This window comes from Electrona antarctica, assembly GCF_951216825.1.
Source record: "Electrona antarctica genome assembly, chromosome: 2".
Lineage (NCBI taxonomy): Eukaryota > Metazoa > Chordata > Actinopteri > Myctophiformes > Myctophidae > Electrona > Electrona antarctica.
Window position 1 is genome coordinate 28,640,662 of NC_136807.1, and position 17,602 is coordinate 28,658,263.

The 17,602-nt window shown below is 44.6% G+C and overlaps 1 protein-coding gene across 1 annotated transcript in view; it reads right to left on the bottom strand.

The window, feature by feature from the left end:
- slc26a6l2 (solute carrier family 26 member 6, like 2) overlaps positions 1-16,178 on the bottom strand; it is a gene marked incomplete at its 5' end in the record, with an annotated part of 32,456 nt that extends 16,278 nt beyond the window's left edge. The window contains 5 exons of the mRNA XM_079491376.1: positions 1,366-1,530; positions 2,005-2,186; positions 5,506-5,616; positions 12,280-12,419; positions 16,039-16,178. Coding sequence (XP_079347502.1) covers positions 1,366-1,530; positions 2,005-2,186; positions 5,506-5,616; positions 12,280-12,419; positions 16,039-16,178 — 738 coding nt within the window. The remainder of the gene's footprint in view (positions 1-1,365; positions 1,531-2,004; positions 2,187-5,505; positions 5,617-12,279; positions 12,420-16,038) is intronic.
- Between the last annotated feature and the right edge of the window lie 1,424 nt (positions 16,179-17,602).

A 17,602-nucleotide genomic window follows, 5' to 3' on the forward strand; every position in this document is an offset into this window, starting at 1 on the left:
ACCAGGAGGCCGACATATGTAAAACACATTTTCTAATATTACTCCTTCACATTTTATCCAAATTTCACGCAAATCGGTACACATGCTCTCCATAGTTATGTGATCATGTGATTTGTTTGATTTCTCATAATTATCCATCCTGATTGGCTACGATTGGCTTCTAAAGTTTTCAGGAGTAGCCCGTTTGCTACAAATCGCCACAACTCCTCAATGCAGCGTCCGATTGCGGTGAAACTGTGCATGCCTATTCCCACTACTAGACACTACTAGGTTGAGGAAGAAATGCCACTTGACAGTTTTCAAATCAGCCTCATGGTGGCGCTACAACAGGCCGCGTCTCTCACACACACACACACACACACACACACACACACACACACACACACACACACACACACACACACACTTTATATTACTCCTAAACATTTTGCCAAACATCACACACAATCCTATCCTCCTGGTGGAGACCTGTGCCCAGAAGGGCACTTTTTCTAGTTAATTCTATTACCTTTCATTATTTGTTAATAAAATTTCATTTTCGAGTTAACTCCGGTCTGGTCTCCCCTTTTTAGTGGCGGCCTTAGAGCCAGGCCATAACAGGTTACTTATATTTAAAGCGGCACTATTTAACTTAGTTTTTTTGGTTGTATTCTGTCTCCCTGCTCTTCTATTGAATCATTTAGATTGTGTCAAATGTCATGTCTCACCTATAGATCTGACACACATTTTGACCTGATGGTCAAGATTAAATGGAGGGTATGTACGTGACATCATCATACCTGGAAGTTATGCGGGAATGCTTACTGAGCGGCAAAAAACTACTTTCTGTCCTTGACAGCCCGTACATCCAAACAGAAACGTCGTATCTGATTGTGTTAAATGACGTTAAACTCACTTTGCCACTTGATTTGCCATTCACTTTATGCATGCGCATACCCTCTATTTATCCCCCTGAGCAAGCAGACTATTAGCTCAATGGTAAAAATGTCAGCACTTGCAGCATTTGGGTTCAAATCCTGGGTAGAAGGGGAAAGTTGCATAGTGCAGCTTTAATTAGGCACAAACAGCATATGAGCGCGTTTCGGCAGAGCATTCCTCAGAACAGTGGCCTAATGAAATAAAAGCTACCTATAAAGGACCTTTTTTGTGAGTGTTGGTGATTCTTCTGTTTTTAATGAACTCTACTGAACGGAGCACTGTAGAGAAATTACTTGTTGAAACCTGAGTCTTGCTCGCGTCTTCTAAAAAAAATAAAAAAAGGGGACATGTGTACAAATACTGACACGCTGATACTGTATGTTCATCGTTCTATTAACGTGCGACACAGCATTGCGTTGGGTCGTTGCATTGATATTATACACTCACATAAACTTGAGAGAGGGGTCCGGAAAAGCGTTGGGGCTTGATTCCGAACAGATACTTGACTTGGGAGATGGTCACGTGGCACGCCGCTCCTGTAGTGTAGCCTCGGATCAGAGGCTCGGACAGGTACGTGACCACGAACCCGAACCGTACCAGACCCAACAGGATCTGACAGGATCACACACACACACACACACACACACACACACACACACACACACACACACACACACACATAGTCAATTTGATACAGTAGTAGGCTACAGTGGTTCTCAACCTTTTCAGTCCGTGACCCCGTAAAGTTACCATTACCTTTACTACCGTATTACCCCACCCACCCACATGGACTTCACTTGTGGGAGTTGAGGCATTACATTTAGTTTGACTCGGCTCCACAGATAAATATTGTGAAAATAGCCGATCTACAATTTATATGTACATTGTAGAACATTGCTAGGTTGACTACTTGAAATGCCTTAATCTTAAAATAATAACCAAAAATAGCCGACACATGGAGAGCTTGTAGATAGGCTATTGTCCCTGCGCAACATGCTGCCATAGAAGTCATGGTGGCTTCTATGGAATTCAAATGAGTGAAATCAGTCGTGGCGACTGAGAAGTTGAATCCATGGGGTCACTAACCTGAAACAGTCCTGTCAGTACAGTTAAGGCCACTGCAATCTGTACTCTTCGGGCGTCTCTGTTCTCAATGTCCGGACCCACCGTCCCATTGATATTGGTTCCATTCAGGCTCGGAAAGTCGCTGTCCGGTGCAAGCTTCTCTGTCACACTGCCAATCATGATGCTGATCACAGCAAATGTACCTGGATGCACACATGCACGAAAGACGAGTGCACGCGCGCACGCACGCGCACACACGCACACACACACACACACACACACACACACACACACACACACACACACACACACACACACGCGCAAGAGAGAAGAAGGATGAGTGATTTCATACAGAATCCCATCCTACACTGTAGTATTTCCCCTGATTCCCTCTGTTAGGTGCAGTGGTGGTGGACAAAGCAGTCAACCGCCCCAGTACTACTTAGTCTAACTAGAAAAAGTGCCCTTCTGGGCACAGGTCTCCACCAGGAGGATAGGACTGTGTGAGATGTTTGGCAAAATGTTTAGGAGTAATATAAACATGTTTTTTTGTTTGTTATTTTTTTGCAACAATTTTCTTCATTGTGTTGAGGAAATGCAGAGCCAGATCACTCATAGCATGAGGATAGAATTCTGGATGAGCAGGACATGTGCAGCATTTCGTACAAAACGGGCCACTCCTGAAAACTTTGGAAGGCAATGTTAGCCAATCAGTGTAGAATCTGAGAAATCCAACAGACTCGTCTTGATCACATGACTACAGAGATCATGTGTACCGATTTGCGTGACATTTGGATGAAATCTGTGCGACTAACATAAGCAATGTGTTTTGCAGAAATCGGCCTCATGGTGGCGCTATAACCGGCAGATGTGGAGGGATGCAGGGACAATGTTTTTCCATGGCCTCTAGGGAGTGCGCATACATAAGTTGTATACAGATCGATGCAGTTATAGCTAAAAACAGGAATTGGCCTGTTATAGCGCCACCTTGAGGCTGATTTGGGGAAGAAATGAGTGGCATGTCATCCTCGGCCTAGTGGAAATGTGCGTGTATAATTTCACGGAAATTGCACACTGTGTTTGTGATTTGTGGCATTTTGTTCGAAACGGACCAATCATGTGAGCTTTGGAAGGCAATCTTAGCCAATCAGGATGGAAGATGGGAAATGGTGCAGATCCGTGTTGATCACATGATACACTAGATAGTGTATACCGAATTGTGTGATGTATGGATAAAATGTGTACGAGTAATCTACAGAAATGTGTTTTGCCTAAATGGGCCTCATGGTGGCGCTATAACAGGCCGTTGAGGAATATTTGGGGCAGAGGTTCGTCGTTGGCATCCAGGGAGTGTGTGTGCAAAGTTTGGCATGGATCGGGCCAACGGTGGCAGAGATTAGCTGGTAACAGACGGACGGAAGGAAGGACGGACGCACACACACACACACACACGGACGGAGTGCAAAACATACTCTCTCCCCATGCCTTCGGCCTGGTGGAGACAACTCCTGGTCAAATAAGACTCAACTACTGAGTGAAAGTGAAAGATAGCTGCCCTGAGCGAGACCTGAGTCGTGGGACGAGGAAGTCGGAGGAGGAGGCTACACCTTTTATTGAAGATGACACAAGACACTCTGGAGTTCGTAACAAACAAGACAACTTGACAGCCTACGTTGAGGCATCAGTGACCGTCTCATGGCGTTTCTCGGATAGGAAAAGACCAAAGACCAATATTATGCATCCATTACGACCAATCCTGAGGATGCCAAAGAAGCTTCTATGTAGACCTCGCCAACGTGAGACAAGGTTAGAAAGAAAATATCACACCTGTGTGAAGTGAGGGGCGCTTCGTACATCATCATGATGTAAAATAGACACTATGCCTATTAAAATTATAAATTATAAAATTCTTTATTCATTGTCAATGGGAATTTAATGTTTGTATAAGACAAAAATCACACCTGTGTGAAGTGAGGGGCGCTCTTATCATAATACATCATCATGACGTAACATGTTGATTTGCTCAGACACATCAATTCATTGTCAATGGGAATTTAACAAAAATACAGATTTGTTCAGACACATATGAAGTAAATTATCCATTCATTGTCAATGGGAATTTCATCTTTGTGTAGGACGAAAATAGCCAATTAGCTTGTCTAGATATGACGTAAATTCTCCATTCATTGTCAATGGCATTTAATGTTTGTGTTAGGACAAAAATCTACACTAATAGCTGAATATAGGAGGGGCTAGCGCCCAGACTGGATTTCCAGCCAAGGTGCCTGGACCACTGAGCCATAGCCCAGGCCTGTACATAAATTTTTTGAGTGGTGTAAACCACTCCTACGACTGGCTTTGTTAGTCTGTCTGTCTGTCTGTCTGTGCTCAAAAAATGAGCACGGTTGCTATGGTCACCCAGTTCACACGGGTGTGATTTCATTACGTCAGACCACAGCTGATCAGTCTATATACGACCTTACACCACTCAGTTCACACGGGTGTGATTTTTTTTAATATTAATGTTAAATTGTTATAAAATGGTGGTGGACAGAGGTGACATCACATCACAGGCAGAATGCTGGTCAGACCATCATCTATTCAGGAGAAAGATAAACACCCGACTTGCACAGAAGAGGAAGAGGAACTTTGTAAGGCCCGTGTTGGAACGCTTTATAACGGGACAACAATGCACTAGAAGGAAAAGATCCAGGAAGCACTGCTTTAATCCAAAGAATGGAGAAATGGAAGAGCAGTGGATGATCGTCAAGCTAAGTGTCCATACAGCTGCTGCTGCTGATACGCTTGGCTTCGTATAAAGGAAGACACACAGAGACAGGTATGAGGAGAATGATGCTGATACGCTTGGCTTCGTATAAAGGAAGACACACAGAGACAGGTATGAGGAGAATGATGCTGATACGCTTGGCTTCGTATAAAGGAAGACACACAGAAACAGGTATGAGGAGAATGATGCCTTCGTATAAAGGAAGACACACAGAGACAGGTATGAGGAGACACACAGAGACAGGTATGAGGAGACACACAGAGACAGGTATGAGGAGACACACAGAGACAGGTATGAGGAGACACACAGAGACACACAGAGACTATGGGGCTTAATTAGTTAATTCACAAGGGGAGGTCCCTTCCTGGAAATGCAGTGGGGTAAGTATTTTTACTTTATTGGAGTATTTCCAGTTTTCAATAGTTTCACTTCTACTCCACTACATCTCAGAGGCAAATATTGTACAGATACTGACATTTTACAAAGTAGTACAGGGGGAGGGGGGGTCCCCTGATGACAGTAAAGTGACAGTTTAAGGACTCAAAAGTAATCAACAAACTACACAATACAAACTGGTGAAATATTGGCCAAATTGTCAAATAATATAAGAAACAGGCTAAAATTGTTAAAATAGACTATCTACAGTACAAGCTCACGATTCCTAACGTTGCGAGGCATTGTGAGCTTCGGTCTGAAAAGGTTGAGAACCAGTGAGATAAGGTGTTCTCTCTCACCCACAGAGATGTGTCTGGAGGTTCCGAAGATGCAGTAGACCAGCACAGGGTAGAAGGAGGTGTACAGGCCAAACACTGGTGGCAGGGATGCCAGGAGGGCATACGCCATACCTGGAAGCACAGAACATAAAGGAAACCTTTATAACCCCACAATCTCTGCATTTATGGCCTGATAATATTTGTTGCTGTTGGGCAGAAACTATATTATTGCTGTCGGGCAGAAACCTCCTATCTCTTTTCTCTCTCTTTTTTCATAAATTAATTCCCTATACCTACTTGATCACACTACTCAGTTTTGGACATTTTTTGGACGTTTCCACCCGACAGAGACAATATTTCATTATGGCCTATAAAGGTTACAGGCTTTAATTCCAACACTATTATTGGTCCGACATTAGACCGACAACCTACCTCAAACCCTAACCTAAAGTAACCATAACCGCAACAAGCAGCGCATGTTCGAGCGCTAGTCCGACCGTTGTTCCCGAATGTCGGACTAATGCTCCGTCGGAATTACCATCGGATCCCCCTATGAAAAGCCAATTGGATTTGGTTATGGGAACGTTATGAGAACAAAGGATGTTAAGCAAACTAACTGTGCCTATTATTAACCGTAGTCATAATCAATCAATTGTCAACTTTATTTATAGACATACAAAAGAACATACAGCAATTAATAAGACATGCAGAACACAATAAAACTATGGCCATAAAACATACAGCAATTGTGTCCTCACTGTCCTGTACACAAAGTGTCCAACCCTCATGGGTTTGTAAGACACCATTTTACACACTATAAAATGGACTATAAATCATACTTAGCCTACAATGCCTAAACGTAACTCAAATCTGTGAATTAAACCCCCACACCATTGCCTAAACTTAACCTCTAATGCCTAAACACCATCATTTTAACCTTATATGATGTAAAAACTTGTGTATAGCAAAGGATCCCCTTGTGGGAAACAGACATTGAATAGGCACTCCACAGTAATTGCCCTGTAATGTAGTTGTAACGAAGACTCTGACTAGGACGTTGGGCTATATGATATATGACATGTTTAGTATGACAATCCCTATATTTGGGCCCGAGCCGACCTAGTGCTGATATCGATAGATATGGTAGAACCATATATGGATAGAACCATATATGGATAGATCTAACTGGCTTAGTCATCGTGACAAGCCTGGTCGGAGAATATATAGAGGGTCGGCTTCAGGGAGAAGGCAGAAGTCAAAGCATCCTGGTTTAAGTTCTAACCGGACACCACTGCGGGGGTCCTAACCTAAGTAATCAGCAATACAGCCTTGAGCTATTTTATATGGTCCTTCTTGAGTACGGATTAGGGCTTATCGCAGTAACGGGATGCTGAAGTCTTCCAGACACATACGAACCAAGGTATCTGGCTTTACAACCCACATACCTTGAGTAGCAACCCCTGACTCAGTGGCAAGATTCTAACCAGATGGTAACCCAGTTGCTGCCAGAGTCTGAACACTCTGGCAGTCCTGGCTGCTCCGCAGGTGAGCAGCAGTATCTCGAAGTTGTGAGATACACCCCTGCTGTCAGAGCACGAACGCTCTGACAGTCCTGGCTGACCCTCAGGTGGGCAGCAGCATCTCAAAGTTGTGAGATGCACTCTGTTGCCGCCAGAGCATGAACGCTCTGGCGGTCCTGGCTGCTCCTTAGGTGAGCAGCAGGGTCTCGAAGCTGTGAGACCCACCCTGTTGCCGCCAGAGCATGAACGCTCTGGCGGTCCTGGCTGCTCCCTAGGTGAGCAGCAGCATCTCAAAGTTGTGAGATGCACTCTGTTGCCGCCAGAGCATGAACGCTCTGGCGGTCCTGGCTGCTCCTTAGGTGAGCAGCAGGGTCTCGAAGCTGTGAGACCCACTCTGTTGCCGCCAGAGCATGAACGCTCTGGCGGTCCTGGCTGCTCCTTAGGTGAGCAGCAGGGTCTCGAAGCTGTGAGACCCACCCTGTTGCCGCCAGAGCATGAACGCTCTGGCGGTCCTGGCTGCTCCCTAGGTGAGCAGCAGCGTCTCGAAGCTGTGAGACCCACCCTGTTGCCAGAATCTGGATGCCGCCCTTAGAGTCAGAGAGCACTGGTGATGTGCAGGAAAGAGAGAGCACTGGTGATGTGCAGAGCACTGGTGATGTGCAGGAGAGAGAGCACTGGTGATGTGCAGGAGAGAGAGCACTGGTGATGTGCAGGAGAGAGAGCACTGGTGATGTGCAGAGCACTGGTGATGTGTAGGAGAGAGAGAGCACTGGTGATGTGCAGGAGAGAGAGCACTGGTGATGTGCAGAGCACTGGTGATGTGCAGGAGAGAGAGAGAGAGAGCACTGGACATGATCACCTCCCTGAAAGTGGCCGGGGTTGAAGTGATGGCGTCGTGTTGTAGACGCCAGGGTCGAAGTGGTGGCGTGGTGTTGTAGACGCCAGGGTCGAAGTGGTGGCGTGGTCTTGTAGACGCCAGGGTTGAACTGATGGCGTCGTGTTGTAGACGCCAGGGTCGAAGTGATGGCGTCGTGTTGTAGACGCCAGGGTTGAAGTGATGGCGTCGTGTTGTAGACGCCAGGGTCGAAGTGATGGCGTCGTGTCGTAGACGCCAGGGTTGAAGTGATGGCGTGGTGTTGTAGAAGCCTGGGTCCGAAGCTGTGGACCACCTTTGATACGGTCAAGAGGGCGTTACTTCAAACTGGAATTGCACGGATTGGCTGACTCTGACCCATTGACAGGGAACGCCCTTAATGGGTGGCATGTGATTTGATCTTGAGGTTTTTTATGACCCACCGTAACATCAAAGAAAGAAAGCGGGACGCCTGGACGCCCTCAATGGGGTGGTCTGAATGGCTGACGCTTGATGTTCAAGCCTCCGTATGCTTGTATTGGGGTGGCCTGAGGGGTCTACTGTTCAAGCCTTCTAGATATGGTACAGATTTCCATGGGAAATCTGGGGGTGGCAGAGTGTAACGAAGGCTTTCACCTAGAGCTTAACGAAGGCTTTCACCTAGAGCTTCATGTGTCATCGTGTAACGAAGGCTTTCACCTAGAGCTTTAGATGTCATTAGGGCCAGAAGGCTCTGGTGGATATCATGAGAGCATTGTCTGGACAGCATGATGATGCAAGGGCATCGGAGCTATATCAACCCTCCCATAGATGTTGGAGCAGTCGGAGGACGGCAGAGGCTTCGTTCACCGATAGGATATCGAGATGAAAGTGCAAGCTGACAGACCAGAAGTCCAGGTTCATAGGGACCGAAGTAGTCCAGCAAGGAGGCTGGACGGTCACTCTCGCAGAAATGACCATGAGCATAACCGGAGACGAACAGTCATCATGCATGGTACGGTAGTATGCGGCAGGTTCAAACGACGAAACGAGATTTGATATGACAGATGAAGCTGTGTTATCAGCAATGGACGTCGTCATCAGGCAACAAACTGTTAACTACAGACTAGGAGTGAACTGTGGTGGAAGGCACCCTCTGGCCCTTCACAGTACTAATAGGAGCCGGACCCGGCTGAACCGGAGAGCAGATTAACATTTGCGGAACCCTAGGACACCCAAGATTGAGACGGGACAGGATTTACAAGAGGAATTACCGCAGCCAGCTTTTACAATCTTGACTATAGCAGGAGAGTCCTTGCATGTGGGCTATCCACCGCCCAAAGGGAGAAATGTCATGTTAAAGGTGTGCAAAGTTCTAATTTGCAATTATGGCAAAGTAATGGAAGTATATGCAGTTCTGGATGATGGTTCAGGGCGAACCATTTTGTTACACACAGTTGCCAAGTCTGATTGAGGGGTCAACCTGAAGAGTTGCGTATCAGAATCATGAGAGATCTTCAAGTTTTGCACGGGGTGGCTGTATCTTCCGAGGTATCTCCTGCCGTACAGCCAAACCAAGTCAATAATATTGAGGGAGCATTGATCGCCAAATAGCTTGGATTGTGAGCATACACAGATCATCAGCAGACTAATGGAGAGAGATTAACATCTTCGAGAGCTTCCCTTGCTGGATAACTACCAGGCCTGGCCTGTTAGAACCTAGCCGAAAGAAAGGACAATTGTCTGAGTCTTCTGGATGCGGTATAGATTTCAACGTGAAATCTGGGGTGGCTGTAACGAAGACTCTGACTAGGACGTTGGGCTATATGATATATGACATGTTTAGTATGACAATCCCTATATTTGGGCCCGAGCCGACCTAGTGCTGATATCGATAGATATGGTAGAACCATATATGGATAGAACCATATATGGATAGATCTAACTGGCTTAGTCATCGTGACAAGCCTGGTCGGAGAATATATAGAGGGTCGGCTTCAGGGAGAAGGCAGAAGTCAAAGCATCCTGGTTTAAGTTCTAACCGGACACCACTGCGGGGGTCCTAAGCTAAGTAATCAGCAATACAGCCTTGAGCTATTTTATAGTAGTTCTGCCACCAACACTACACCGCAAAGTCTAATGAACACAGTTTTTCTTCTGACCATACAGGCTTATCTAAACTGAACCATCTGTAACCTGCACTTAGCAACATTTGTTGGCAAGACACCTGATCGAGATGGACAGTGTTGAGTGTTCTTCTGTGAAATGATCTCTACCAGAGAAAGCCCTGATGATACCTCCAGCCAAGTCCTTTTCTTTAAACATTTTTGAGAGAAATGAACCTGAAGTAGGTAAAGAATAGCACAAGCAATATAGAAACAAGGGTTATAATGTACGTTAACCCTTGTGAAACAAAATTAAGGTGTCAGTGGCTGTCCTTAAAAAGAAGAAATGATGGCATTTCAATTACAGTATGTAGCCATATACCAGTCAAAACATCTTAACTGAATGGTACCAGCTGATTAATCAGATTTGAAATTGCATTTATCTCTGCATCAACATCATTCTAAATAGTGCCATATACTGAAATAAATTAGGCTGGTCTAGGTCTAGGAGTGCTGAAGTCCTGACGTCACTCGCTAATCCCCTGGTTCGCGTAAGTAATTTCTCTATGAGAATAACATCTGGTCATCTTAAAATCTTCTCATATAAGAATTGTGGTCCAAAAATATACACTGTCTCAGCGATATTGTCGGGAGGTGTTTGCCGACGCTGTAAGTTGCAGCCGCACACGAGCTTCATTTCCATCCACCAGCTGTTTAAAAACCCGGAAGAGACGCCTGCTCTAAGCTGCAGCTTGCATCTTTGTGAAGCTACTGTCTGGGAGTACGGTACCCTTGGTGATACTAGCAGGTTGATTATCAATTATGGTCATAATCACAAACTATCATGAACAATTTCCCGCCTGACTATGGTGTTGCAGAGTGCCAACATGCATAATACCAGCACCCTGACCGAATGGAACAGAGTCTTTGTGCAGCAAGCAAGGAAGAGGCCCAATTGCTTTCTAATACGGCTGCTCTGCATAGAGCCTATTCCACTGATGTCATCTAGTCACTGGAATGTCGTCTAGTCACAGGTGTTTTGTATTGGCTATCAAGTGATGGCACTGCTCAAACGCTATATTATGTACTGCTGCATTCACTTGTCCTTGTTTGCATGAAGAAGGTCACACAACCCAAAGCTTGCATGAAGATATCTGTGTGCGGCTGCTAATTTGTTCTGTTTCAAGCTGTTTTTAATTCAGCTCCAGCACCTCATCCAAGTTTTTAGTAAATGGATGAGCAGCGGTGGTTGTTTTGTTTAGCAGGTGCTGAGCAAAAATACATAAACTATACATAAAAAATGGATGTCCTCCGGCTCTGCACACTGTTATTAGAAGCTCCCATGCAGGCTATACTTTATTCAGGACGTACTATGACAACGTTTGACAACGGTTGAAATGTTCTCATAGTAAGTACTGAAGAAAGTATAACCTGGGAGCTTCTAATAACAGTGTGCTCTGACATCCCTTAAACACAATTCAAAATACCAATTTGCCACTTAAACCCTATACTTATTACTTGGTCGTTGTTGTTCTCAGGCCCCCCTAGATCTCTTTGCTGAAAATAGCTGATCTACAAGCTCACAACTCAGCAGGGGTTGTGAGCTTGTAGGCTGTAGCAGTTTTTTATGTTTTGCCAACTAGAGATGCTGGGGTTCAAGTTGTTAATAAGAGGTGTCTTAACACTGTGTTCGTCAGTATGTAAATGGTCCCAAACTGGCAAATGATTGTGGGGTCCCAGATGAGTAGCTTAATGTGCAACATTGTTTTCTCAATCAACAGCAAACAAACCAACATACAGTATAATTATATACAGGGTATCTGCATTTTTCTAAGGTGACACTTAAGGACTTTTACAACCTTTTTAAAACCTCTAAAATTAAAAGAAAGAAAATCACTAGTAACCAACAAACGGGCACAAATTGTGAAAATAGGCGATCTACAAGCTCACATGTCAACGGCTCACATTGCGAGGCGTTGTGAGCTTGTAGTTCAGCTATTTTAACATTATTGGAACAGATAGTCAAACTAAATGTAATGCCTCAACGCCTACAAGTGCTTAAGAAAAGGCGCCGATCCAAGCACTCAAAAAAGTTTAAAAAAAAAAGAAAAAAAGAGATGGTGGATATAAAATCAAAGTATTAATAAAGTTAAATCGCCAACATGTTTCGACTCATAAAGGAGTCTTCATCAGGACAAGTATGAAGCATACAAGTGCTTGTCAGGGTGGGGTCCCCAGTTCAAATATGAGTCTTTTGAGGGGTCACGGTCTGGAAAGTTTGGGAACCTGTACAGTTTATTGAAAAATGTTGCTAGTATATGACTATACCTATACGCACCCTGTGGCAGATGCATGATGCCCACGCTGATGCCAGCAATGAGGTCTCCCACGCTGTTCTCTCTGATGGAGTAGTGGGGCAGCCAGGAGAGGACAGGCACACATCCCAGTACCATCTGCTTCAGCCTGGGACCTGAGCATCTATGGCCGAGGAGGAGGGACAGAGACATGGGTGAGAGGAATGTCTCATCAGACGATCAGCAATGGTGGACAAAGTTAGCCTGGAAACCAGACGAATCTGCCACAGCTAAAAAGGAATTGTCCATCTGGCTGTGCCAGGCTAGGACAAAGTACTCAACCCAGTGCTTAAGTCAAAGTACAGATACTCCTGGTCTATAGTATTCTAAAGTACAAATTGCAAAGTAGCTAGGGCTGTCACAACTATACATTTAAGTTGATTAATGATTTCATTGTGATTTTGGCATTGAACATCAGAACATAATATGAATAAAACGTAGTTTCTGTTTGCCCTTTAGGCAGAGCCGGACTTACCGTTGGGCTAGGGTGGGCTGAAGCCCGGGGGCCCCCGGGCTTTACAATTATAAAATTGTAAAGTGAAATCCAATTCAAGTGAAATGTGTGTATTGTTATTGTATTTAGTTGTATTATGGTTAAACCATTGAGAGCTTCTGCCTGCCTGCCTCTCTTTTTAGGGGCCTGGGTACCCCAAAATGAAAACAAAATAGCCCAAAAAAAATTCGGCCTCGCGGCTGCGCCGCTCGGCCAAATCGCAGGACGCGCGGCTCTGCCGCGCGCCCCAAGGGGGGCCCTCAAATTTGCTCCAGCCCGGGGGCCCTCAGCAAGGTAAATCCGGCTCTGCCTTTAGGCTTTGTTCGTAATAAAAACATGCACTTGTAGATCTGCTATTTCTGCTTTTTATTGCAATATTTGAAAATGTATGAAGATGTTTAAATATGGAAATGATTATGCAAATGAATTGCGATAATCTCAAATAATTGTGATTAGACGATTTCCATATGTATGTGACAGGCCTAAAGGAGCCAGTGTGCTGCGGGCTCGACTCCCGATCCCGGCGGTTCGGGACAAACATGTTTAAAGGGTTCACGTGATTGTTCAATGACCTTGATTGGCTTTTATTTGTCTGTGGCTTTTAGTTGCAGGTCTGACGATGTGCGTGGTTTTCTGGGGGATGGTGGTACAGTATAGTCTCTGTAGTTGGAGCGTCGGGAGTCGGGACAGCTGCAGTACGCTGATAAACACATTTATCAGCTGGCCTTGTAGAAGGGTGACGCACTGGCTGCTCCATCAGGCTAACACAAGATAACCTAGTGCCTCTTCTCACGTGCTAGGACAGAATTGTAATACTGCTATGCAGTTTGTGCCATGTCACATGCATATCACAATGTAACAAAGTTAAGGACAAAACAAAAAATAAAAGATGTAAAACACTCTCGGCCTCCAATCCCAGCACTGGTTCTTCCGGGCCAATTGCCTAAGATAGTTGGTGAAGAGGATTCGGCTTGTGATTGGCTGAGAAGGGCATGGGGGTCGCTTCAAGCGACACAATGGTGTTCTGTCAGTCTTTTTGGCAAGATCATGCGTGTGCACATCCGTGCATGATGTGCACGCACATGCACGATTGACCGCTTTCCCCTCGATTCATAAGCCAAGTACCCAACAGGTTTACAGGTGAGTAACCTCGCGTCACCAGGCTTTCCACCTCTGAGGAAAGCCTGGACTGTGTTTCTAAGGCGATGTGTGATCCGGTCTAGACCGGATGGTATTTTTCTTTTTTTAAGTTTGTGGTTTCCGGCTTTTTCGGCGTCGCTTTGTTTTGGTCCACCCTGTTTGTTTTTAGTAATGCCAGTCGCTACCAGTTGGAATAAAATGGATATATCAAACAAACTGTTCCAAGACATACTTGAAGAAGCGTGTCGAATTCATATGCCGCATCAAGGCTTTCATTGGGTAGGCGCTAAAATTATGATGCCATTGATCACGGGGAATTTTGGGTACTTCTGATTCCAGTTTGTGGTTTCCTGCCTGATGACTACAAATCAGTGACTACAACATGACGTAAGTTACCATCCGCTCCCGACCGGATCATAAACCCGAAAAGGAACGCTGGCCAGGCTAACAGGTGAGTGAGTGTGCAAATGCATCCTGACTCCTCAAATTTGACTGGTTTATTTGATTGATTGCTGCCAAGCCAATCAATCGAAGCTATGGGAAAAAAAATCGGACCAGGAAACCTGAGACTACAGTTATATACACAGAGCCGATTATTGTCAACAACTACATTGGGGGGGACGCAAAATAATCAAATAAAACAAAGTTAATGTATAGCTATTGCAATCTTGGGCTTTGTTCTTTGCTTATCTGCATGCATTCCACCTACTAATTGAAGTGGTGACCGACAACTGTCTGCTCTTCAAACTGTGTCCTGACTCCTGAATCATTCTCATCATGAGTTAATGTTTTGTAAAAGATGTCGTACAAATAATACATCGCAAGGTGTTATGACTCAGGGCTCCGACCCTAAGAGCCCTCACTGTGTGACCTTTGCCCGTGTCCCTGCCTGGCTTCTGAGCTTGCTCATGTGAAACAAACAGTCCATCACTCAGCACTTTGTAACCTGCAGCCTGCTGCCTTTGGATGCTGCAGTTGTATAATGGACGGTCTCTCCTTAGAGCCAAATATAAGCATACAAACACCACTCATTAATCGAGCAGTTGAGACGAAAGTCCATACTAATTATCCATAGTCATATATATAAATGGTCAGGACAGATTAGGGCTTTTCGGGGAGGGGTCAGAATATTCGTCTCAAAATGTCAATTAGTGACTGACACACACACACACACACACACACACACACACACACACACACTCATACACACACACACTCACACTATAGGCCCCTACATGTTTTTATGTAGCGCATAGACAGGCCTATGCATTTTGTAAAAAAATAAAATAAAATAAAAAAAATTAGGCCTAATCAACCTACATTTTAATCAAACAATCAATCAGCAACTCACTGTCAGATATAGTTTCAGTGAACAGATATAGTTTCAGTGAGCCTAAATTAGATTCATTTTAAAAGCATACCGTAGGCCTATAGCCATGCACATGCAACACATCACTTTGTTTAGATATATTTGATGAATTCATGTATTCACTGTTCACAAGCACCTTTCAGAATGCAGTCAATCAATCACCATCTTCATCATCTTCCATCCAAAGTAACAACCTGTTAAAAGTGTTAACCCATTCAGTCTAGTCCTCGCTCTGCAGTCTGCAGTGTGCACACAGGGAGAGACGCCAGCAGTGAGCAGCACTCGACTGTAAGTTTTTCTTTGTTCCAACATGATTCTACGTGACGTCCAAATTCATACATGACCCATATAGCCTCTAGGCTATGTTTTGTAACTTTTGTTAGATTGTAAACAGACTTAAATGAGCTAGTAGCCAGCCTACAAGTATAGACTGCAGTAGCCTACAGACCACTTTCTGTTTTTGTTTTAGTTTGGTTGTACTTGCGCACAGTGTGCATGTGGCACACTCTTTGATGATCCTTTGGCACGTGCTCATTACGCACCAAACACTGTGCGGCGTGTGCGCTGGGAGTAATCGAAGTTACCAGAGCACACTATGCCTATTAGGCTATTTTATCATTGTACATTCTGCTCCATTCGTATTTCGTAGACTCAAACGGACCAACAGACGTGCGGCAGCAGGGACCCTCTATCATGTCATAGGGGCACTTGTCATTCTGCCCTCGTTTATTATCTGCTCACCTGAGATAATCTTTGACCCGTTCAGCCACGGACGGTTTGGTGGAGTGGGTCTTTTTGCGGCCCAGTTTGTCCAAGTCCAACTCATCCAGAACATCCCTCTGCACAAAGAACTCTCCCACCGAGCGCTCCCTCAACTCCATGGTTATTTGCGTGAACAAGGACTTAAGCTAATTAAGCATTTCTCTTAAAAGTTGTTTTTCTGCTTGAATGGGTCCACGTTCCTTGCAAAACTGCCCTATAGCCTACTTAAAAATAAATAAACTAAACACAATATAAATGTATATATAAATTTCACAAAGAGTAAAATATAGAGTGAAAGTTGTTTGCCATGAAGACTGGCTGAGCTGTTAATAGGCCTTACCTTTTGGACTGAGGGGAGTGATGTCACTGTCCTGCTCTTAAGAACAACGGCCACACCCCCCACCCTGCCATGTCCCCATATGCATCCATTCACACACCTGGGGAAACCTGTGTGTGACTGTGTGACTGTGTGTGTGTGTGTGTGTGTGTGTGTGTGTGTGTGTGTGTGACTGTGTGTGTGTGTGTGTGTGTGTGTGTGTGTGTGTGTGTGTGTGTGTGTGTGTGTGTGCGTGTGCGTGTGCTTGTGCGTGTGTGTGTGTGTGTGTGTTATGAATGGGAAAACTACAGCTGCTGAGCTGCTACCACATGCGAGTTAAAACAAAAATATAAACTTATGCTTCTTATTAACACAAAATAATACAATGTCCACACACCACATTTTGTAGATATGTATTGAGTGAATAATGTTTCAAGCACTCAGAATGTTTTCCGGCCTCCTTCAGAAGTTTTGAAATGTTATCACTAAATAAATATCTGCAAACGGGAGTTATGTGGCGTGTGGATTTGATTTACATTTTTCTTACATGACGAACCTTTGTTTTTGACCAAGTAGGTATTTTTCTCAACTTAAAACAAAACCTGACACGCCAGTTCTGGGAAGGGTCTCGTGATTAGAGCTTATCTTTGTGGCACGTCTTGTCAGGGTTGCAGTATTGGGGGTTGGAGAGGAGTGTACCCAATCACAGAACACACATGAGGAAGGTTGAGGTGCAGGAAGAACAAGATTTAAGTCAGGGTAGAGGCCTGATTTATGAATGAATTAATGAAAACAAATGAAATGCTGTATTGCTGTAGTAAGTCACAAAACAACAACAAAAAACTATATTTTGATAAACCCAACCCAACTCTACTTATTTTCACTCTCAAGTCATCTATTATTACATTTGGGAGAATGATAGACAGTAGACAGTGACACCTACATATTTGTGCCCATGGATCGCAAGGCATTTGCTGAGTATGCGGAAGACAGAAGTGCTTTGTCACCATGATACGTCACTGTCTTCACCTCTGCGTAATTAATAGTTATCACCATGGGCGGCTGTGGCTCAGGAGGTACAGCAGGTCGTCCAATGATCCCTGGTTCGGCGGTTCGAATCCTGGCTCCTCCTGTCCACATGTCGAAGTGTCCTTGGGCAATACACTGAACCCTACATTGGTGTGTGAATGTGGGAAGTGAGGACGCTGGTGTCGACTGTTTGCCGCT